This window comes from Electrophorus electricus, chromosome 16 (assembly GCF_041902795.1).
Source record: "Electrophorus electricus isolate QZ-2024a chromosome 16, ASM4190279v1, whole genome shotgun sequence".
Taxonomy (NCBI): domain Eukaryota; kingdom Metazoa; phylum Chordata; class Actinopteri; order Gymnotiformes; family Gymnotidae; genus Electrophorus; species Electrophorus electricus.
The window spans coordinates 21,155,001-21,178,848 of NC_137512.1; the positions used below are offsets into that span (position 1 = coordinate 21,155,001).

The following is a 23,848-nucleotide window of genomic DNA, read 5'->3' on the forward strand; positions in this document are numbered from 1 at the left end:
TCTCTCTCTCTCTCTCTCTCTCTCTCTCTCTCTCTCTCTCTCTCTCTCTCTCTCTCTCTCTCTCTCTCTCTCTCTCTCTCTCTCTCTCTCCTATTCTCACATCTATGGGGCTGCTACGGCACAACCCACCCAAGTGAGCATTTCCGCCGCTGATCTCTTCGATGCCACTGCTGCACTTCCTGCTGCCACACCCCCGTGGGCTGCACTCCGGTGGTCTCTCCTGCACATTTTCCTTTCGCAGACATCAGACCGCCCCGACAGACCTCTCAATAGGAAAGAAAACCCTTTTTCTGTGCTTAGGAAGAATGGGATTGATGTGCTGCCCCACTTCCTAAACCGTGATGTAAAGCAATCCTGCACTATGCTGAGCCTGTAGTTTTTTCCCCATCAGAGAAGATGAAGTGGGTGAGAGAGAGAGAGAGAGAGAGAGAGGGAGAGGGAGGGACAAGTGTTTTGTAAGGCTAATGTTTTTAAGAGACACCTGGCACCAGGTCAGCAGCAGTTAAGGCGTGTGCTGTGGACACAGGGTGTCTGTCGGGGTGGGAGTTGCTCCGGGGTCAGCGGGGCTGTCTGCCGCGGCTCCAGGCCCTCAGTCGCCCCTCGGTCTGTGCGGGTCACAGTGAAGGCTCGACCTCTTTAGGGCGAGAGCCTTCGCAGAAAACTGCTGCACTACAAATCGCCCTCGGCGAGGGACGTCTCCCCCCCACACCCGGCAAGCCAAACGGCTGGAAAGTAACCACTTAGCTCCTCACTGATCCTTTGGATATAGACAGCGACATGTATGCGTGTTGAGTTTGTGTGAAAGGCAAATATAATAGCACAGACGAGAAGGTCAGAGAGAGCGTACGAGAGAGAGAGAGTTGGGGGGAAGATGTGGGTGGTATGAATCAGAGTACCACCGTACTTAATAATGTATGCAATGATGGCTTATGTTGCGGATGTGTCAACCTGACAGAACAAATAAAGCTCACTGTGCCTCCCTCTGGCGCAGAGTAATCTGCTCTTCTCAGAGGCCACGGGAGGACCAGCCTGGCCTGCGCACGCAAATCTTTGTGTTGCATGAGCAGGCAAGAGTAAATAAAAAAATACAAATAAATAAGGAAAGCGCAGTTGCTGGCACATGGTGTAAGTAGAAGGGGCTTCCTTCCCTCTCAGTGCCTGATTGGCTGAGAGGGAGCTGTGCTGTACCGGAGGAGCCCCACAGGCCTGTTCGCTGCTGCAGGCGGCTGGTTAGCACAGTGCACGGATCAATCGCTGGCCTTTGGCACTAGGAGGATGGTGGTTAGTTATCACACGGGGGACCCGCCGGCTGTCTCGGCCAGGCCGCGGGGCCCTGGGGCCACAGGAATGGGAACGAGGGCCATCCAGCTCTGCTGGGTCCATCTGCCTGTCTGTCTGCCTTGCACGCCGCAGACGCGGCCCGGAGTGAGCGGAGCGACGTGCCACCTGGAGGAGTAGAGAAACAAACCTGAAATCCTTTCTGGATCATCTGTGACAGTAGGCATGCCAAACAAGTGTCATCTGAAAAGAGCTGCCGACCTGCGAAACAGCAGGCCTCTCGGTCCCGGGTCACATCCTCCTCAATGGCCCGATTCAGAGGGGAAGACGTTCCTCAGCTGCTCGATCACCTCCTGCAACTGCAGCACTGTGTTCTGCTCGTGGTCCAAATCGTCCCCTGCAAGGCAGCTAGCCTTAGACCACAGTAAGCACATACCCCTGCTCCTTGGTGCAAGAAGAGGTTGCACGATAAGGCAGCGGAGGGAATCTGGGACCGTCTGTGCACCAGGTCTGACCTGCAGCGTCAGTCTCTGTGGTCTCTCTGCTCGGTGGCCCCCCCTGGTGAGGTGAAGATAGAGAGGATGGAGCTGAGCCGTTGGCCTCCGAGTCATCTTTGGGCTGGGAGTGGGAGTATGAAAGAAGGGTAGAGGAGAGTGCAAAATACAGTAATACAGTAATAGCAACATTCAGTGTTTTGGATGCATGTCACTACATGAGCGAGTCACACTCAAACTTTATAAATGACTTATTTTGTTATTTTAATGCTTTGGCAACAGCCATGAGCATAAAACTGGAGCTGAACTCTACCGAGCCGCATAAGTTTTTCAATTCCACAAAAACTCGGAAGTAACGAGGCACATGTTAGCCCGGGATTCGGCCTGCGCTCCGTGCCTTCCAAAGGCGATGCCTCTTCTCCAGGGATACAACAGAGGGAGAAAAGCACCCTCTTCCTGACACATCAAACATGGAGAGCGCGAGCGACGAGGATTGAGACAGCTCGCTTGAGCGGGGAGGTTTTGTTTCCTGAGAGCGGAGTACGTCTCAAGACTTCATCGCCCTGACACGGCACCAGCGACCCCGCACTAATTCCACCGCGGCAGCACCTCAAGACATCCGGGTGTTTCATTTCCCATAGTCCCTGTGCATTACACCATCCCTGATCTGCGTTCCTCAGCGTCGGTTAGCTCTCCCCCCAGCTTCCTTCTCCCTCTCGGTCTTCCGGTCCGTCGCCGCCATAGCCCCCGTGTTCGTGTGGACCATCTCTGTTTCCATGACGCGCCAGTCGTCGTCCCACTTTAACCAGTCCTGGAATGGAATGCTCACTCTCCCTCTCTCATTTTCTGAACCACTGGAGCACCTGTTTCTCATCTCATCCTCAGACACTGGTAATGCAGTTTCTCCTTTTCTTGCCTTCGGCGCCTCTCTCTGTTGTATTTGGGAAATGGGGCCGTCAGTCTACACTCGCGTGCTCTGTCCGTCTGCCTCCCGTCTCGCCCCCCCCCCAAAATGTCCCTGGATATTCTGTCTGCGCAGTGCTGATTTCAACAAAATATTCTCTCTCCCCTATATGTGCCTTTGGAAATCACCTTGAGCTGGAAGTTTTCTGCTGTTTTCATCCATTCTCTTTCAATCTTGACAGACGCTATTTGTGTCTCTTCTTCTGCTCTCCCTCTCCCTCTCTATCCCCCTCTCTTTACCTATGACATTAAATCTCTTTCTCTGCTGCTCCCTTTCTACTTTCTTGTGTCAGAAACATCAAGGCAGCCTAGCCATCATCCCTCTCTCCACTGGCAGCCTCAAAACACTCCTTTCCCTCTCTCTCCCTGATTGTTCCTTAAGCTCCTGTCTGTATTTCAAACAGGTTTTTTTTTTTTATCCCCCCCCCCCACCCCAATTCCCTCATTCCCATAAAGTCTGCCAGTGTTTTACCATCTCTGTCCTTCCATATCATTCATGGAGATTCACGAACATGCGCTCTTATTATTATGTGCCTTAAAAAAAAAAAAATCGGCATTTACTCAGGTGAAGGGAGGGAAAACGACCCCCTCCCCTGGCGCCCCGCACACCTCGGCATTAGAAAGCCGTCTCCCTGCCCGTGTCGAACGCGGGCCATGCTCCGGCCGGCCTTACCTGCAGCAGTAGCTCACGGAGCCTGCGGAGCTGCGACTCCAGCTGCTTGTTGTGGTCCTCCAGGATCTGCATCCGGGTCTCCAGGCGGCTCTTGTGCTGCCGCAGGACCCGGGCTTCAGCCAGGAGCTCCTCGTCGCGCTGGCCGACGGGCGAGGCCGCGCCCCCCTCCGCCGCGCCCGGGTTGGAGGCGGCGGCAGCCGCCTCCTCGTGCCTCCATTTCAGGCGGCGGTACTCGCTCTGCAGCATCCTGTCACCAGAGCACATCCATCACTGTCACCAACAGCCTATGTGCTGTCACTCCCCGCCTCCTGCTCAGACTAATGACCTACAGGAACAGAGGCAATATTGAACGAGCGAAGCTCAGTACTGTCATTTTGCCGTAAGAAAGAAGTCTGAGGATCGAGAGGTGCGCACGACTCGGAGATACAAGACCATTTATGCCCTTTTAAGTCGCACTGTTCCAAATTGTCACTTTCCAAAGATACGGGAAAAAAAATTTTTTAAAAAGCAAGACATCATTCAAAATTCAGAGCAAACAAAACCATCATTGCAAGCCACGAGCCATGGAAAAATCACTGAACTGTCACGGAATCATTGTTTGTTCTTCTTGGGAGCTTTGCTCCGGTTCTGAAGGAGTTACTGCTTTCCTCTCAGCATCCAAATCCGTGTCAGGCAGTCATTATAATGCTTTAGGCATACTGACTCTAAAGGCAGGCGTTAAGTGGAAGATCAAAAACTGTAGGCAGCAGTCAGTGAGAGATGATACAAGTGACTGTCTAAAAACACCCGGAGGCTAACTGTCTTAATACTGCTGCTCACTTAAATGTGTGGGATGGAACATACAAAATCAGTGTAAAAAGTGACTGTATAAATACAAAATATACAGAAACATTAAAAATGTATAGGCCATCTACTTTCTGTATCATATACAATTTTATGCCTAAAATCCATAATCCACTGCTTGAGCATACCAAAATTATCAAGCTTGACATCACTGTTCCAATCCTTATGAATATATTTGTTATGCAAATGTCTCACGCGGTGATGAAAGCAGAGCACACGGACAACCCTGGAACCTGGACGCTGTAATACACATCCCACTGCATGCCTGTTATCATTTCCATTTCCCTGATGAGATGTGAATGGATGTATTATGCATATGCTCCAACCAAAGTAAGCAACACCAGACACATACCACCGACTTCAACGCCAATGAAAACCTCTAAGCCTCACCCTCTCTGGTCATAGTGCTTACCCTGCACCCACACTCACTGGCCTCTTTATAGGTGTACTTTATAGGTCCACATTTACAGACTCAGACTGTAACCCAACTGTTTGTCATGCGCAATTGCCACGTGCCCTCTTCCCCGTTTGTCACTGGCTACTTTAAGCCCACAGAACCACTGCTGACTTAATATCATGCATTAGTGGACCACCACGGCTAAGACTGAGGTGGGATTGGTGGTGGAAGACACAGTAGCGGGTATTGTGCCGGTGCCAGTGTACCAGGTGCAGAGGTGCTGCTGTAGCTTTGCCATACGTCAAGAGTCACTGCTGGGCTGAGAACTGGGACAGCGGTAGGAGGCTCTGCGCCACGTCATGCCACCTCAGCTGCAACCAGCTCGACTGCTTGCTGACGTTGTGCGGTGGCTTTCAGGGTTGATCACTTTCAGCATACAAAGAGCGACCGAAATCAGCCGGTAATCGGTGGGAAGTCTGATTAAATTACACCGATCGGCCGACGTAAACCAGCTAACTACACAGAGCATTAAAAAGACGTTCCGTCAGCTTCAGCTTTACCGGACGGCCTGCTCGTTATCGGCAGCAGCGATGCCGTGGCTTTTTATGGTAATAGTAATTGGAGCCTTTACAGAGGCAGCCATCACGCCGCCTTTGAAGGGACCACCAACAGCTGGGGGAAGTGCAGATTTATGAAGCCGGTTAAGGTTGCAGACGCCCCGCGGACATTTGTTATTAATCCTGATTAACGACTGATAGCTGGAAAAAGCTCCATCCGACCTCTGACACTGGGCTTGAAGCAGGGGCCTGTAACAAGGCAGAAGGAGAGGAAAATGCAAATGAGTCATTTAGATGCCCACGGCCTCCGGCTCGGAATTAAGCGCTAATAGAAAGGTGTCGAACTACTGCCGTCCTGGTTTCAGATGTTTCACTCCGGGGTGGGGTGCACACGCCTAGAAACAAGGCTCCTGCGCAAAAGAGTGCAAGGGAGCACTCCCACAACCCAAGCGGAGAGGTGGCTTGCAGTCGCTATGACGTCCCTGGTCAGCGATGAATAAAATTTCATTTTAGTTTAACCGTTTGGAAGTCATCGCTTGTACGCAGGTGCGTTCGGCGGCATCGATATGCAAGTCAGTGTGGGTGAAAGGATCCCAGTCAATCAGGCACACAGACAGAAGGAAATAAAACCGTCCTCGTTTTGGTGCAAGCGGCAAAGTTCTGAATAACTTGAAGCTCATCAGTCTCAGATGAACGGGAGCCATTTGTCTCTACTGAACGGAGACGCTGAGTACAGCAAATACATAAATCACCATGCCAGGCATTTGCAGAGTGTACAGTCCTTTGGCCGGTAGGCTAGGGTGGCATTACATTGTGACTGAGTGCCATCCATTTTTAGTAAATAAACAGCAGGGCTGGGAGACCTTGAGGCTGTGTGCGTGTGTGTACACGTACATGCACACCACTCACCTGTTCTCGTTCTCCAACCGGGCCAGCGTGCGCTGCAGCTCCTCCTTGTTGTGGTAGTCAAGGTGGGCGAGTGGGTGTGGCCCAGGCGGGGAGTCCTGCTCCAGGGCGGGGCTGGGGTGATGGAGGAGGTACTGATCTTCATCCCTGAGTCCCCCCGCACAGGAGACAATGCACACTGAGCTGCCACAGCCAACAGCGCATACACACGTGCGCACCTCCATATGGCCGGAGCCAAGGCACACGCAGTCCAGGGAGCAGCAAGACGTGCGCAGAGCCGGCAGCATCGCAGCCGCACGTGCGCGCACGCCAGCATGCGTAGGGAAGCCCATGCGTGTAGGCACCATGCACGGTGAGACGCACAGAGCCACAAATCCACCGGCATAGCCGCAGAGATTAGAAGCACTGTTTCCATCGTACATACTTTTACTAGGAAGCCCACACAGTGTTCACAGCACACTAGAGCACACCAAATTATAGAACATTCGCAGATGTACCATCAGTCATTCACACACACACACACAAGCCCACAATGAACGTGTAGGGGGAGAGCCCATCAGCCTTGCTCGCATGGTCTTTTGATCTAGTTCAATTGCAACATGAGAAAAATTATAGCTACAATCCAACAACTGCAGTACAAATAAGTGAGCAATTCTGCATTTAACCACTGCCCAACAATCTGCACGTTACAGCACTCTTCATGCGTGACATGATGCATGACAGAGACAAAGCCCACTGACGGCAGCTGCAGCTCTGAGATGGTAACGCAAGCAGGATTTTTGGAGGCTCTGGAGCAGCAGAGGGCCTGTCAGCAGGGCACAAGGAGCCCGAGGCACACGCAGGGAGCAATGTCAAGGGACTATAGTGGGCTGCAGCGTGCGGGGTCCCACACCATGCATGCGTGTGCTCAGTGAGAGTGTGCTCCAAAATACAGAGCAAAGAAGTGCACCCATACATGGCAGCTACGTGCCTGCATGCACATGCAGACACAGAAGCCAAGTGAACTAGCACAAGACAATAAGCTCACTTTAACAAAGTGGGTAAGACTATACTTGGATTTTAAGTCAAAGTGTAGCATTTTCCACTTACAGTTTCAGAATAGATGTGATGCAAATTTGTGACAATTGAAATGAGTCTATCAAGAGATTCCAATCAATGGTCCTAGTTACAGTATATTGTGATGAGATAATGATATATTAGTAGATGGAAATGTAGTGGAACAGCCTCTCACATTGCAGAGAAACTCAACTGGGAAGCATTCCACACTGACTCAATGGAAAATGCCACAAAAGGAACAGATGTTCACAGATAAATAATTGTAGGGTGCCATTCAGTGCAAATGTCAGTATGTGTCACTGCAGAAGAACTGAGAAGAACACAATCGCATGCAATGCCTTGAGGAAATAGGTGGCTCCACATCACATTCTAAGTTAATTAGGCCAAAGGTTTACTCAACAAATGCATTTTGCACTAAACTACATGTGTCCCAATACTTTTGTCAGGGCAGCCCATAAAGCCCCAAAGGCTGGTAATGTAATGATAAGAACTAGTTTCCATGGAAGGGCAGCAACTAATGGCCTGCGTTTAAGCCTCAAAGAATCCTCTGCCCCGCACTCTCCCATCTACACGCACAGAGCCAGTGTTTCATCGTGACTGCAGCCTCTGATGGGTTGATGTTCATGTTCATGTGAAGGCTCCACCTTATGTCACTTATGTATGCCTGACAGACAGGAACCTCGCCCTCTCCTGCTGCTCCCAGCTCCAAACAGTGCGTTCTGGGGCATTTGAATGGTTCCAGCCCAACGCCCTACAAGAGTCGCCGGCACAGCCCGATCTATTTACTCCCATCACCACACTCCTTAATCACAAAAACTTTAATATGACGGCGGGGGACCAGGCACACATCACCCTGGGTCATTTTCATTGTCTTTCGAAAAAAAATAAAAAATTTTATATGACATCTTAGCTGACCCTGAAACGTAAACACATAGGCATATGGGCGCATGATCGCATACAAACACATGAGGCAGACTGCTCAGGCACGCACGCGCGCACACACACACTCGCACACACACACACACACACGGGGGCCTTGGTGGTAATGGAAGATTTCAGTATGGGGGGGGGGCATACTCACAGACTTTCATCAGGAGAGAGGCTGTCAGTGAAGAAGGAACAACTCTGGCTCTCCATTTCTGCCAGCCTGCCAGAAAAAGAGAGTGAGAGAGAGAGAGAGAAAGAGAGAGGGAGGAAGGGAGGTAGAAATTACAGCAGAGTGCATATATACCTATATAGGTCAGCCACACAATAGTGAAGGTGGAAGAGTTACTCCTCATAGCCAGAAAATAAAAAGTGATATGCATGTGATACAAAAACATTTACACTATAATCTACTCCTGCAGCAAACATAACATGCAAATATTATCTTCATCAACACAAGGGTCTCCCCAAAGCCTGGAGGTCTGCAGAGCTTAATCTAACATAAGGGAGCATATACAGGATAAATATGATCCTAAATTTTACCAAAGGGCCTGATTAGCTGGTTCAGGTATATCAGCTCATGGACTGAATTTCATGCATTTAACTCCAGGGATTGAGCTCCATGGTTTGGGTAGTAGGGGGCTAAATCTCCAGAAGCAGCCCTGGTCACCACTTTGATCAACCGTCACTGCTCCGACTGCGGGGGCTGTTTATTCATCAGATGATGTTTATATGAAGGACTCAAGGGAATCATTTTCCAGCAAGAGCAGATACATTAATGCACTCCTGATGGCAGGCGTTGCCATACAGGACCGTTAGCCCTCAGGACTTCAGCACCACGGAGAGCGCACATTGACCACAGCAGAGGAACTTCGTTGTTGGAACTTTGCTTTTAGCAACATTCTGCACTCTTCTGGCTTCGAGTCACCCTTATGTTGTGTGTGTGTGTGGGGGGGGGGGGGGGGGGGGGGTGTACGTACAATTGGGGGTTGGCACCAGGGCAGCCTGTGAATTAGTGGCGGTGCAGGCCCCTGCAGAGCCAATAATGAAAAGTGCAAAGTGCCTTGCATAGCCTATAGCTGTGGTAGAGGGGAGCCAGAGAGTCCACTAAACAGTTCTTCAGATGTGCCTATACAGATGGACTGGAATGACGAAGGCTCTGCCACAAAGTCAGGGTTGCATCATCCGAGCTCCCTTTCTCAGCCAGCCACTGACTGCTACGCTCGCTGTCCTTGTATATTCTGGACACAGCTAGGACAACGCCAAATTCAAGCCGCTTACAAGATCCATGAGCCGCATCAAATTGCTCCCCTGGGAAAACTAACTTGCGTTTAGAGGACGCGATGGTTGCTTTCAGAGAAGCAAGTCCCTGGAGGCAAGACAAGAAATCAGGGGTACTTTATGGGCAGTCAGGTGTGTGTGTGTGTGTGTGTGTGTGTGTGTGTGTGTGTGTGTGTGTGAGAGTGTGTGTGAGAGAGACAGAGAGAGAAAGAGAAGGAAAAAAACGAATAAAAATTGTTGCTATATTGCTTTGCGTGTCAAGAAGGCATTAAAAGTCAGTGACAATGAGTGTAAACTGAGTTTGGATTATATTAACACATATTAATATACGTGATGTGCAAGAACCCAACATGACCTGTAATGTGCCAGTGTGCCCTATCGGTAGTCTCAGTGAGTTGAAACTCTCTCCCTCTCTGATGTGCTGTCTGTTTGATGATAAAAAGGTCTCCTTCTGCAAAGGCCCTTCATTGCCAGTGATGCTCGTGTGAATCTATCCCTTCGGAGCTGCACACGTCGTGCGTCAGGTCTCCCACTGGGCACCCCATTAATACAGACGCCGAGCCGCTCGCCTGTTACAGCATTAAAAGAAAAACAACCCTCCGTCTCTCGGGAGCCAAATGACCACTCCCCTCCCACACACCCACACGCACACACACCGCCCCCGCAGATGTTGACCAAGACTACACTGTAGTCTTCCCTTTCCTCTCTGGTGTCAATGTTCTATTAGAGCTCAGAGGGAGTCTTGAGATTAGGGGAATAAATAAAGTAATTCCTCATTTAGTGAGTTTCTCCCTCCCTCTTTACGCGGGACAGGGAGACGCAAGATAAACCTGAATTAAAGGGAGTTTTACATTTGGCTGCAAAACGGAGATGCGACCTTTGGCTCTGCCATTCTTCTCCGAGTGATAAAACTCTTTTTCTTCCCCATTTAGCCAGGACTCAGATCTTGAAGGTTGCTTAAATTACGTACACTGTGTGCACAATTATTAGGCAAGAGAGTATTTTGAACATATTTTTATGCACATTTTCCAACTCCGAGCTGTATAATTTTAAATGCTTACTGGATTTAAGCATATCAGGTGACGTGTATTTGTGTAATGAGGGAGGGTGTGGCCTAAGGAGATCAACACCCACAGTGCACATAATTTTTAGGTGGCTTCTTTTCCTCAGGCAAAATGGGCCAAAAAAAGTGATTTAACTGATTCTGAAAAGTCAAAAATTGTAGAAAGTTTTTCAGAGGGAGGCAGCACTAAGATATTGGGGCGACATCACAGAACCAGCAAACGTTTTGCTGCAAATAATCAACAAAGTCACACGAAACGTGTTGAGAAAAAAAGACAAAGTTAACTGCCAAAGATCGGAGAAGAACCAAACTTGAAGTGGCCAGGAAGCCGTTATCCTCCAGTGCTGTCATGATCCAGAACTACAACCTACCTGCAGGGCCCAGAAGTACAAGGTGTTCAGTACTCAGAAGCGTGGCCGAGGTATGGCAGGCTGAACCCTGTCCACCACTGAACAAGACACATAAGGTGAAACGTCAAGACTGGGCCAAGAAATATCAGATTTTTCAAAGGTTTTAAAACCGATAAGACTAGAATGACTCTTGACGGACCAGATGGATGGCTGAGCCGTGGCTGGATCAGTAACGGGCACAGAGTTCCACTTCGACACTTCGGTGAGGTACTGCTATGGGCTGGTATTATTAAAGATGAGCTAGTTGGACCTTTTTGGGTTGAAGTTGAACTCAAAATCAATTCCCAAACCTACTGCCAGTTTTTAGAAGACACTTTCTTCAAGCAGTGGTACAGTAATGCTCCATTGCATGCATCAAAGTACTCCACTGCATGGCTAGCCAGTAAAGGCCTCTTAAAGAATAATGACGTGGCCCTATAAGTTCCCCACTGAGAACTTGTGGGCCCTTCTTAAACAGGAGATGTACGATGAGAAACAGTACAGCTCTGTTGTACTGTGTCTGGGAGGCTGTGGTTGTTGCTGCACAAAAGCTTGCTCATCCACAGATTAAGAAACAAACTCCATGAATGGAAGTCTTATGGCTGTTATTGAAAAGAAGGGCGGCTATATTGGTCTCGGATTTTTTTATTTTTTTTTTACGTTAGAAATGTTTATTTGCAAATTGAGTTATTCTCACTTTAACGGATGAAAAACAAGTGAGATGGGAAAATTTCCATTTTTCATTTAGTTGTATAATTCTGCACACCAGTAGTGGCTTAATAATTATGCACACATATTTTAAGAAAGCTAAAACCTCACTTTTACTTTCTTAAATATTCAGCAATGTAGTCATTCAGTAATAAAATAAATTCTCAAAAATACAACCTGCCTGATAATTGTGTGCACAGTGCAGAGGACAAGCGACAAGAAAAAACAAATGTCATCATTTTACAAGGCCCACACACGCACTCACACACGAACCCAAGCACACACACACACGCGCACGCACATAACAGCAGCCTTCCTCCGAGTTTGACATCTGAGCAAAGCCATACTCCAGCCCACCCTCGGTCCAGCACAGTGCCGTCAGAGAGGAGCGGCCGTCACAAACCAGCCTCTTCACAAAATAACCGTGAGCGATTGTTGCTGCTCTGACATACGGGGTGGAACTGCACCGTGCCCGCCAGCATGCACAGGAGCTCCGTGCTCCCAGCGTACGCCAGAGGCTCCTGCAGCAAAATACTTCAGTCAGGAGGTGGAAGTACTGGAGGTAATTTCAGAGAGCGTGAGCACTTGACACCGCCAGCGCAGTGAAGAGAGAAGTGAACTGGCGGAGAAGAGAAAGCGGATGAGCGAGACTGACGGAGTGGCAAGGTGAGAATGGAGCAAAAGAGCATGGGGTGGCTACTGGAAAAGAAAGGGGGAGATGAAGAGAAAGATGAGCGTGCAGGAGGAGGAGTGGCGCACATGGAGCAGGGAGAGAGGGGGAGAGAGAGAGACGGAGAAGAAACAGAGAAAACATTCCAGACAGCGCAAACTACGCATGTGCCAAGGCAGTCGGCGGTGTGATCGGCTGGACAAAGAGGCTGAGCGGTGGGTGGGTGTGTGTTCCTGCTATCAAACACAGTCAAGGGCATTTTTGGGCCCCACTGAACTTCCAAGAGCCAGCATATTCTGTGTATGTGTTTTTAATTGAATGCACGCTAGTACCATTTACATTACATTTAAATTTTTTTAGCTGACGCATTTATCCAAAGCAACTTACAATTAAGACTGAGTACAACTTGAGCAATTGAGGGTTAAGGGCCTTGCTCAAGGACGCAACAGTGGCAACTTGGCGGTGGTGGAGCTTGAACCAGCAACCTTCCTATTACAAGTCAAGCACCTTAACCACTGCCACTGCGCTACCAATGCCATAACAGCTGTCTCTGCAATACTAAGAGAGACATGGAGAAGGTGGGAGACAGATCGGGGATTGTTCTTTGGACCTGGTCTGTGACCTTTCTCTGCATAACACTCATCTGCCTCTAAATGACTGCTGGTGTGTGAGCCATGACATGGCAGACGCTGATCCGAGTTGGCAGCTGCCAACCTCACTGCATGCAGCCTTAATTCTGGCTGGCGCGAGCAGCTGAACCCTGTTCACCTCACCTCTCTCTCTCCCTCAACCCATCCGTCTTGCTGTTGGCTAAAGTGTTTGTCTGGAGAGAATGGTTTTGCTTTTAGTGTGTCCATGTAGAGTGGATCGATACACTAATCAGGGCGCAGATGCTGGAGTGGGGGTGGATATTGGGCACCACCCATGCGTGACAAATCTCCTACCTGCTGGCAAAGTGCTCGATCCGGCTATGTGTGTCCGCATGGGGCAGCCGTGGAGAGGAACATGGCCTGCCAGGAAGAACGAACACACACACACACACGCAAACACCAATATGTTAACACGGGAGTCCATTAGCTGTGAATGCATGAGTGCGGGAGCGTGTGCGGGTGCGCGTGCACATTTGTGCATGCATGGCACATGCATGTGTGCGCGTGTGTGTCAAACCCACACCTTTCACACTCCCAGAAACATCACTCTCTCCTTGTAAGCTCTCTCCCAATCAACCTCAAAAAGACTACTTGCCTTACGCCCCGTTCCTCTCGTTCATTACATTACGCAACTCAAATCAAAAGCAACCACTCAAATCAAAAGCAATCACTCGACAGCGCTGCCTGGCCCGCTGCTGGCCCCGCGTCTCAGACGTACGTTTCGCCACTCTCAGCCTCCAGGAGTGTCTGCACTGGCAGGTAGCCTCTCTGAGGGTGCTTGCTGAAGTACTGCTTTGATCGGAACTTGTTCTTCAGAGTCTTAGCAAAGTCCCGCATCTTCTCCCCGGAGGTGGTCTGCCCCGTGAGCGGGGAGGGGGAGGTGAGTGCAATGCACGCACACACACGCACACACAGAGACACACCCACACAGAGACACATCCACACACACAGAGACACACCCACACACACAGAGACACACACACACAGAGACGGTGAGTAAATTAAACATCTATGGAGCAATGAAAGAAAAAGGAAATAACTTTAGTTCAGCTACATAATAATCATCTGCCTCCAAGTTGAGCCCATAACCAACCAGGCAGCCACTTGGCACAGATGGGAGACATTATGCCCAGAGGAAAAAGCATCAGAAAAGTGAGCTTGTGCTGCATTTTGCTGTACAGACAGCATGTAGTGGTGTGTGTGTGTGTGTGTGTGTGAGAGAGAGACGATACCGGGGTATAATACTCCATGATGGGGTAATGGAGCTTTTTGCCTTTGGTTGTTCGTCCGGTCAGAAAACACGTCTGGCAGATGTCCACGTTGAACTGTTTCAGACTCCGGTACCTACAGCAGCAAACCGCCACAGGACAGGAAGTCTTTACAGGACATTTCTCTTACAGAACAGAAATCCTTCGTTATCGCCACTGCACGCGTCCAGCCCTGCAGCTCTACACTGATCCACTCTTATCACACATCGGAGGCGGAGCGAGCCAGATGTGTTGCCGGATAGGAGCGTCCCCCCGGCGGTTTTTGCGGAGGGGTGCGCAGTAGGGACAATGCGAGGAGGATGCCCACCTGAAGCCCCTGATGGGACATTGCTTGCAGACGTGGCACCGCGCCTGGTGCTTGGCCGACTCGGCCGCAGTCACGCGGTGCAGGACAGGCAGCCACACCACTGACTGTGGCTCCAGGCCCATCCACTCCAGGAAGTGGGCTACCTCGATGGCTGGCTTCCCCGGAGCCTAGAGGCAGAGAGGACAGGAAGAGCATGTCACACGCACGAGGCAGCATTTCCGCGGTGATAAACTGCCATCTAGGTAATATCCATTCTGCTCCATTCTATTCACATGCTGACAATGTGTTTGCTAGCAAGTGCATTTTTAAATCTAATTAGGCAGTGCAGAACCACAAAGCCCAAGGACAATCTTTCAGTACCCAAAATAACAAATGACTAGCTAGAATAATACTTTGTTATATTTGTTACAGAAAAACATTAGAAACCTTACGGAAGGCACTTCTGTGAGCACTGTATGTGAGCTTAAGCATGATGAATATTATAGTGTCACAGGAAGAGCAGAAGACAAAAAAAAGTCAATAATGTGCTAAATTCTCATTAAACGCACATCAAAAATGCATTAAAAGGTGCATTTCCTTTGGGTCCCTTTGTAGCGCAGGCAAAAAACCATAATTAATGTGAATAGGCCTCATGTGGCATTGAGCTGCCACTAGAGTGTAGAACCTCCTGACAGTGTGTGTGTGTGTGTGAGAGAGAGAGAGAGAGAGACACAGAGAGAGAGAGAGGCATAAGGCTACTAGCTCATTTATATCCAAACCAAAGTGGAGACCTGAACTTTAGAACACTAACTACACCAGACCAGGAGAGTCACAGTCCTCTTTCAAGGATCAAGAACTTCAGATCTCATTTCAAACACGGTATATGGTACCAGTCTTTCCTTCTGCATACACACACACACACACACACACACACACACACACACACACACACACTCTCAGCTGCACCATGTTATCAGTCTGACTTTTAATGCAGTGAGTGATAAACTAGTAATTTGGGAAGTTCTGATTGGCACCGTACCAGAATTTCATTTGCTATTAAAAATGCCTGAAATGGAACAATGGTGCAAACCGAAAGGATTTTAATTATGCAGGACGGATCTCACAGTCACACTCTTGAATAGGAGAAGATTTCATTATGGATCGACAACACATCCAAGAATTACAGGTTTAAGAGCCCACTCTCCAAAAGCCTCTTGCTCCCGTGCCAGATCCATAACGAGTTCATCCATGCATCTAAATGCCACGAGATTCCAGGAAGCCACTGCAGTGGTCCAGGAATTATAGCCCCATTCAGAAAACGAAGGAGACCGCAGCAAGCCTTAAACCTCCACTCCGTCGTTTCACATGCAGTGTGTCCTAGCGAAGGCACAACCTTCCTGGCCCAGTCAAACTGCAACAGGAAGAAGAGGGTTCAGTCTTGCACAGGGATCTGGGTATGCCACTCCCCTGGCCAGTCTTCTGACAGCTCCCGTCATTGGATGGTGTGCACTAAGAACATGACTGGACATCAGATGTGTTCTTTTAAAACAAACAAACAAACAAAAAAAACCCTCAGAACAACAAGCTGCCTGTCTGCAATATACTTGTCTACAAAGCCGAAACACAGCTGGTCGTATCAAAATCACGAATGAAAAAAAACAAGCCAGCAAGCTGCACTTTCCCTGTGTGAAAGCTCAGAGTCCAGGGGAGAAGGAGAAGCAGAGAGCAGCTCTCATTATTCCTGCCTGCCCGGGGGAAATCACCCCAGTGCTGCTCGCAAGATTGCTTGCCATCTCAAAGAGAAATGAGAGAGAGGGAGAAGTGACCAGAAGCAACCCAAAAAGAACGCTTGATGCAGTGGCTCATCAGAGAAAAGAAAGCTTCGCAACAGAGAGCAAATGGAGACGAAAGCGAGCTCTGGTTTATTTTGGGGTTGGGGTGGTTTTTTTGGGGGTTTTTTTTTTTTGGACTTTTCTCTGTCTCTGTCCTGCGCAGAAACTCCCTCCCGCGTCCTACAGCTTACTTTCTACCCACAGCAGCAGTGTTTCTATCAGCCTAGCAAGATGACAGCAGCAGAGGGAAAAGGAGAGCTTTGGAGATCACAAATCCATGAAAGAGTGGGAGAGAGAGAGAGAGAGAGAGAGAGAGAGAGAGAGAGAGAGAGAGAGAGAGGAATAAATCTGTGTCTCGGGGCGGCTGCTCAGGGCTCACCATTCGGAAGCAGCTCCGCACGCTGGGCTCCACGTTGCTCCCCCCGAAGGCAGCCACCTCACCCAGCTGCCGGGGGATCTGGATGACCTCATGCAGCAATACACTAAGGTGCTTCTGATCCGCCAGGCCACTGGGCCCACACACCTGACTGAACAGGTCTAAAGAGACACACACACAGAGGGTGTGTGTGTGTGTGTGTGTGTGTGTGTGTGTGTGTATATGTATATATTACATTACATACATATACACACACACACACACACACACACACACACACACACACACACACACACACACACACATATATATATATATATATACATATATACACACACATACATACATACATACATACATACATACATATACACACACACATATACATATATATATACATATATACACACACATACATACATACATACATACATACATACACGCACACACATATATACACACCTATACATATAATGTCTGTATGTATGTATGTATGTATGTATGTATGTATGTATGTATGTATGTATATGTGCATGTGTGTGTATAGAGTTCACCAAGTACAACATTTAATCTGTAAGGAAAGGAAATTCTGAATATATAATACTAAACTATCAAGACTCTCCATGGAAGCCTGGGTGTACGGCTAATTCTTTTGAAATTACTGAAATGGCTGGTATTTCTGTACGCGTATTTGCCCAGTGCACTGGTATGATTGAGGAGTTAGCTGATAGATTTTTACCAAGGAAGGAAATTAACTGACATCTAGGCTAGTATGCCTACAGGAGTCCTACGGGTCTCCACGGACTTCTGGGCCGCCCAGTGAGACAATGGCACAGTATTCCCTCTTCCTCTTCGAAATGGCTCTCTCTCTTAGAGGGTAGCCTCAGGAGAGCTAGCAGAACTGCTAATGCCAACTCTTAACATTCGCCATGGGGACTTCTTCACCCAGAGAGGTGCCAAGCATGTCTGTGCACCAACCGCAGCTTGAAAACGCAAATATATATAGCTCTGGAAACAAGAGCACTCGCCACTCTTGGCGCACACACACACCCACACACACACACACAAACCGGTTGCTTGCATAACTCACACGTGTATGCAACTGCTGCAGCTCCCCTGCATTCTCCCTGCCTGCTGCCCCCCGTATGCAACAGCAGACACCGCTGCCCTAATCAAGCCACCACCTGCAGCAGCCGTACCGTCCCCCCCATAACACGCGCCTGGCTGGAAGGACCCCCCCCCCCCCCACACCACACACCACACCGATAACAGCAGATGCTCCAGCACAGCGTCTTTTGAGCACCAGTTACAATTTACACTCCCTCATTAAGCAGATGCTGTTAGCCTGCCGCTCAAGGCTCACAAAATGCACAGACAGTAGACAGCACACGGTCCCGATCGCACACGCAAGGACCCATAACCCAGACAAAAGCTTTTGACAAACTTCAAATGCTGGTGTACGTGAAATTGGTAGCTGGTTACAGCTGTGGGAGGCTACTGCAGCTGCCCATTTCCAAATGTTTCACACAGCACCACTTGCACTGCCAAAAATACACCACCTACTTCATTACAAACATGTAGCTATTAGACACAGCTTATTGGGTATGCAGTTAGAGACCAACCCGTCCGCTGTCATGCGCAATTGGTGTTGCAAGCCTTTATCAGTGATCAGTTTCTGGCCACTGCACTATTACTGGCTAGATTGTTTTAAGTGTCAGACAGCTGTTAACTCGGCAGTGATGCTTATGTAAAAACTCCAGCAACTTGGCCATGTCCAATATATGAGTGAAAGAGCCACTCTCATGCTACTATCGTGTCAGTGGCACCGCTGTGCCTGCCACCCACATAACATCTGCCCAGCAAAGACCCGGCAGCCAGGAACAGGAGGGGTGGGAGCTACAGCACACGGCAACAGTTACAGTTACACCTCTAAAATGCACCTCTAAGGTAGGAGCACTCAATAAAGCAGCCAGCATGTGCAGGTGCAACGTGGGTGTTGCAAAGAGGGTGACGCGTCCGTCTTCAGTAGGTGATGGGAGCCGATCTCTGTGCCGTCTGAACAAATGGGGTTTAACACCGAAACACACGGAACAGACTCTCCCTCCCCCAATCTGTCCTCTCACCCCATTTCTCTCTTCGTCACACTTTCTCTTTTTTTTCCTCACTCTCTCCCACCCCCTACAGTAGTATAAACCCTATCTGACAGAAGTGGTGTCTGGGTTTTACGGCAGCTGACAGATGGTGTCCTGACAGTACGCAGGCCTGCCTCCGACCCGCTGGGCGGAATTCTGCTCCTACCTCCTGACTCCGCACTCTCTCAGAGCCTCCGAGGGGCCTGTGGTTCTCATGTGCCACTCCGCACGTTTATTTACAAGGTCTTGCTCGTAAAAGCGGCTGGATTGACCTCATAAAACTGTCCCTTTCTCGGTTGCATAGCCATACGTGAAATATCGGATCATAAGAGTGAGTGCGGGAAAAAGGACTAAACGAGAGAGTCGCTACAAAGCCAGCACATGGGTCTCATGTTTTAGCTAAACAACGGGGAAAAAAGCTTTTGGCGTTACCGAAATATTGTCTCCATTAGGATAATGGACATGCGTGCATGTGAGCGCATGCCTGCATGCATGTGTGTGTGTGTGTGTGTGTGTGTGTGTGTGTGTGTGTGAGAGATATACCCTGTCACTCTTCCTGTAGTGATAAAATACATTTCTACGTTTGGCAAGTTCCAATGGCTTTTATGAAAAAATGCTCATTTTGTACAAAATTCAGCTTTTCTTATAAAAAAAAAAAAATAAGATAGCCACAGATTAAGGTTAGTGTTGGGTATTGGCATAGTAGCACAGTAGTAGTATCTACAGTAATAAATGCTCAGCAGAGCATAAAAGGTGTGTGTGTGTGTGTGTGTGTGTGTGTGTGTGTGTGTGTGTGTGTGTGTGTGTGTGTGTGTGTGTGTGTGTGTGTGTGAGTGGAAAGAGAATGAGAAAGATAAAAAGAAAAATAAAGAGAAATGAAAAGAGGATGAGAGAGAGAGAGATGTTTTCAGAGGCAGACTTCTGTGGCTTTAGTGCTGCATGCCTGACTGGGCGTACTTACACTGGTATTTCTCCTGGATGTCGGCATTGCATAGGCTCACCAGGCCTGTCTTGAAAGACAGCACACGCATCTTACCATTCCGGCCACTGGGAAGAAAACGGAGGAGAAGGGTGGACTGGGAAGCTTTGAACTGTTATCATTCACACATGGTGGCATGTGTCTAAACACCTCTGAAAATAGAAAGAAAGTCAGCATAACCGGGTCAACTGCAAAACCTTCACTACTGAGTCCTAGTAAATGCCCCTAACCCCTAGTTTGCCCATATACCCAGTTGGAATTATAATCACTTTTTCCACCGTGTTTCAGTTGGCCCTCTCTCTCTCTCTCTCACATCCTCTTTTCATTCCTCTCTCACTATATTCTTTTCATCTTTCTCTCACATCCTAAAAACTCCAGAATTAGGCCAGGTTCGGATGAACAGCCTCTTTTTCAGAACGTACACAGAGTGCCGCTGAAGGCAGGGCGGCTGTTGCCGTGCGCATTCTTTATAAACAAGCTGCCATTTGTATGCACTCATGTCCCGTGATTGATTTTTTTCGCCTGGCTAATGTCCAGAGATGTTGGAGGAAGTGACTTAGGCAGACGCTTCCACTGGTTTAGCGGTGCTATCACCCCAAAAAGGTCGACTCCCATGCTTCGGCAGTCTGGGACTCAAATCTAAACGTGAGATGGCACACAGTGACAGAACCAGTGTTCAGTTAAGTCTAGCAGCATTCATCGAATTCCAGCTGTAGTGAGACTGAGCATGATGAAAAGGCCAAAGGGCAAAGGGCACCCCCCCATGCTCTGGATCTCACTTAAATCCCCTAGAAAGGCCACAACATTTCTAGGTTTAGGGGTATTGGACACACCTGACGGAGATACGAAGAGCGATGTGCTCCAACAACAGTAAACAAATTCAGAATGTTTTAAGCAAGCTCTAAAAAACACAATCGCCTGTAACAGTAGAAACAGCCGTTTCCTCGCAGTAGGGAGAAATCCCCCAGCCCCGCTGGAGCCGTTTGCTAAAGTGAACACTCCTCTGGCTCGTTCAACCTGCTTGTCTGACTGGGACCTGGTGATTACGTTCCCCTGCACACAGCTCATTCTCATTTACTCTCTGCATTCATCGCAGAACATACAAAAAAACCCAAAAAAAACCAATTACTGCAAGTTACGTGCAGCGTGAAAGCAGTGATTTCTAGCCATTAACAGCAGGTACTTAAGAGCTGCTACAGACAAATTTATGACAGATAGAGAAAAATTAAAAAAAAGAAAACAATTAAAAAAAACTGGGAGGTTGCTTTGCTTTTTATGTTAGCTGGAAGCCAACAACCTAACATTCTCAGTCTAGAGTTTTGGCAGGGAACTGGAGCTTCTAGCTCCACCACATGTGTGATTGGTCACCTGACCCTTGATTTCCCCTCGTCTTTGTTGTGATCTAATCTTATTCACAGCCACACATGCTTCCAATGTGGAAGAGCATCTTAAATCAAGCCAGCAATCAAAGTGGAGGCGGGGCCTAACCTTGACGGGCAGACGAAGGTGAAGTGGGTGTGATCAGATGGAGTGCGGCGGTCACAGGGGCGAGAACAGTTGGGAGGGATAGTGGGAAATATGGCCGTACCTGTCATAGACGTTGAGCAGCCAGTTCAGGCACATGTCCACACAGAGAGGGATATTGATGAGGATGGACCGCTCTTCCTCCAATCTCTCGTACAGGGCGGTTAGCGCATGGATCACCTCCACCACATCCATCACATACTCGCCATGCTGTAGCTCCTGCTCTCTGAACACCTCCACCAAGCTGGTGAGTTTCAGCAGGTCCACTACGTGTCCACGCACACGCACACACACACACACACACACGAGATGAATACATAACGCTCACTTGCTTGTTGCTTTGTTTAAAGTTCAGGGTTACGGATTATGTGTGTAAAGTGAAAATTAATTCAATTTGCCTGTACTAAAGTCATTTTCCTGGGCCATTTCGGAGGATCTATAGATTTAAGGCTGTCCACTAATGTTGCGCCTGATTGGATAATACGATAATGAGATGACAGAGAGAGGGAGTGAGTGGCTGGAGTGCTTTTAGGGTTGGCCTTCCAGACCCCAGCAGAGCCTGGCGGACGCTCTTTGTGTGCTGCCATCCTCAATCACGGCACGCCCGCATGGGAAGCTGCAGAGTTTCTACGGTAACGCTGCTAATTAATCCTTCCAACGACATACAGCAGGACCAGCAGAGAGGGCGAAATAAAGGGCAGGAACAGAAGAGAGAGAGCAAGTGAAAAAGCGAGAATGTGATGGCGGGAGACGTCAGAGCCAGAAAGAGAGAGCTAAAGGAAAAGAAGGCGGCAAAACGGGAGCGATGACGCGCGCTTATGCAGTATTACCCCTAGGAGGGAGGGCACACAGGTTGAGGAGCATTAAAGAGACTGCTCTGTTCCACCCATCTGTGACTCCTAGGCTGGGAGGTAGTCAACCTGCTGCATACCCACAATAGACAGGGAGAGGGAGAGGGAGAGAGACGCAGATAAACCGCACCTAATTCTGCATCCAGGCCGATCAATTACCCCCCTACAAGATGCGTAATCACACCAGTTATTAGGCGTAATTAGGCTGCGTGAAAATGACTGTCCCTAACGAGAAAGACGGCAAGCCAGGCCCGTATCCGTAGCTAATCGATGTCGGATGCGCTCAGAGACGGGCGAGAGGTGGGTGGCGGGGGCTCGGCGAGGAGGTCCCAGGAATACATACGTCTCAGAGCCTTCTGCACCCGCCGCAGTTTCATGGCCGTGCGGTAGGCGGAGAACTTGATGTTGTTCAGGTCCGCTGCAAGAGAGGTGGGAGAACGTGAGCAGGGTTATTCGGAGGAGAGAAGAGCATCTGGCTCCGCCTCCCAGTCAAGGCCCCTCCCTCCTGCATACACATCGGCTGGGTGGGCCGCAGCAGCTCCGGTAGCGTCGGTGTTTGGGTGCACCATGCAAGCTCAGATTAACACATGCGGAAAATGCCCTTTAATCCTTGTTAATTAGAGGCTGGCATAGCAATCGCATGCCTGCTAATGAGAGTGGTGTGTCACTGGGGGAAGGGTTTTAATGAGGCGAAAGGTACTGAGGTGTGTGCGCGTGTACTGTGCGCTTCACGCATTGTGTATGATGGTAGGAGGCTACACGAGGATGAAAGACCCGAGCCTGAATTTAATCGTCTTACCCAGTGCTTGATACAGCTCTGTCATCTTTGGATGGTCCCAGCAGGTTGTCTGAGCCTGATGGCTAGCGACAGTGATACGGAGGAAGTAAAGGGGAGAGAAATAACAGAGAAAGGAGACCAACATTTCAGTATAAACGGAGGACCGAGTCTCTCGGTGTGTGTGTGAGAGAGAGAGAGAGAGAGAGAGAGAGAGAGAGAGAGAGAGAGAGAGAGAGAGAGAGAGAGAAATAAAGAATGAAAAACAGAAATACAAGGTAGGAGAATCATATTACAAAGTAAAAACACAGAGGTTGGAGTGGAAAAATTCCTGAGACCCTACCCTGCATCACAATGGCTAGTCCGTGCTCAAATTTGAACAAAAAACCCTTAGCGCTGCACAGAGCTGGCGCGCGCCTGACAAAACAAATAAATAAATAAAACCTCTGACCGCTCTCAGCAGCCGCGTGGACGCTGTACACTTTCGGCTGCAGCAGGCCGTGGCAGCTCCAGCCACGAGAAAAGAAGCACGTCTCAAACGAATTAATAACGAGGACAAATAAAACAGGCAAGTGGCACGGAGCGGTGCGGAGCAGGCAGTCAGCCAGGAGCCGCGGGAGCCGCTCACTCGGTCGTCGTTACCCGAGAAGAGCACGCATCGATCGGCCCGGCGACAAACACTGCCCAGCTGCACTCCTCGCGTGGGGGATGCGCTGATGGATTCCGGTCGGGAACACAAAGGTACACACGGTTCCAGCCGGCAGGGAGTATCGAACAAAACAGAGGCACCAGACCCAATACTTTCCCTTAAAAGACAACAGCCATTAATGTTCAGGCCTCACTGACTGATATCTGTGCAAACAGAAATGGGCTGTGAAACAGCTTGACCGCCTGACAAAGTCTCTGTGCGGTCGAAATATTATTCATATCAAAGCACAATAATCTTCTGCACCAGGGAACAGTAATTGTGTTT

At 49.1% G+C, this 23,848-nt stretch overlaps 1 protein-coding gene across 5 annotated transcripts in view; it reads right to left on the reverse strand.

The window, feature by feature from the left end:
• drp2 (dystrophin related protein 2) overlaps positions 1-23,848 on the reverse strand; it is an 87,541-nt gene that overhangs the window by 7 nt on the left and 63,686 nt on the right. For 3 of the 5 annotated variants that reach the window (XM_081698909.1, XM_081698910.1, XM_081698908.1), the window contains 15 exons: positions 22,900-22,961; positions 22,444-22,518; positions 21,314-21,515; positions 19,708-19,793; positions 16,618-16,775; positions 14,428-14,594; positions 14,085-14,196; positions 13,571-13,707; positions 13,147-13,212; positions 8,249-8,314; positions 6,115-6,258; positions 3,409-3,655; positions 1,794-1,896; positions 1,540-1,675; positions 1-1,446 (listed from right to left, as the gene is read on the reverse strand). The exon at positions 1-1,446 is cut by the window's left edge and continues 7 nt beyond it. In XM_081698909.1, coding sequence (XP_081555035.1) covers positions 1,581-1,675; positions 1,794-1,896; positions 3,409-3,655; positions 6,115-6,258; positions 8,249-8,314; positions 13,147-13,212; positions 13,571-13,707; positions 14,085-14,196; positions 14,428-14,594; positions 16,618-16,775; positions 19,708-19,793; positions 21,314-21,515; positions 22,444-22,518; positions 22,900-22,961 — 1,720 coding nt within the window. In that variant the 3' untranslated portion in view covers positions 1-1,446; positions 1,540-1,580. The remainder of the gene's footprint in view (positions 1,447-1,539; positions 1,676-1,793; positions 1,897-3,408; positions 3,656-6,114; positions 6,259-8,248; positions 8,315-13,146; positions 13,213-13,570; positions 13,708-14,084; positions 14,197-14,427; positions 14,595-16,617; positions 16,776-19,707; positions 19,794-21,313; positions 21,516-22,443; positions 22,519-22,899; positions 22,962-23,848) is intronic. The other 2 variants (XM_081698906.1, XM_081698907.1) reach the window with 2 other exon arrangements.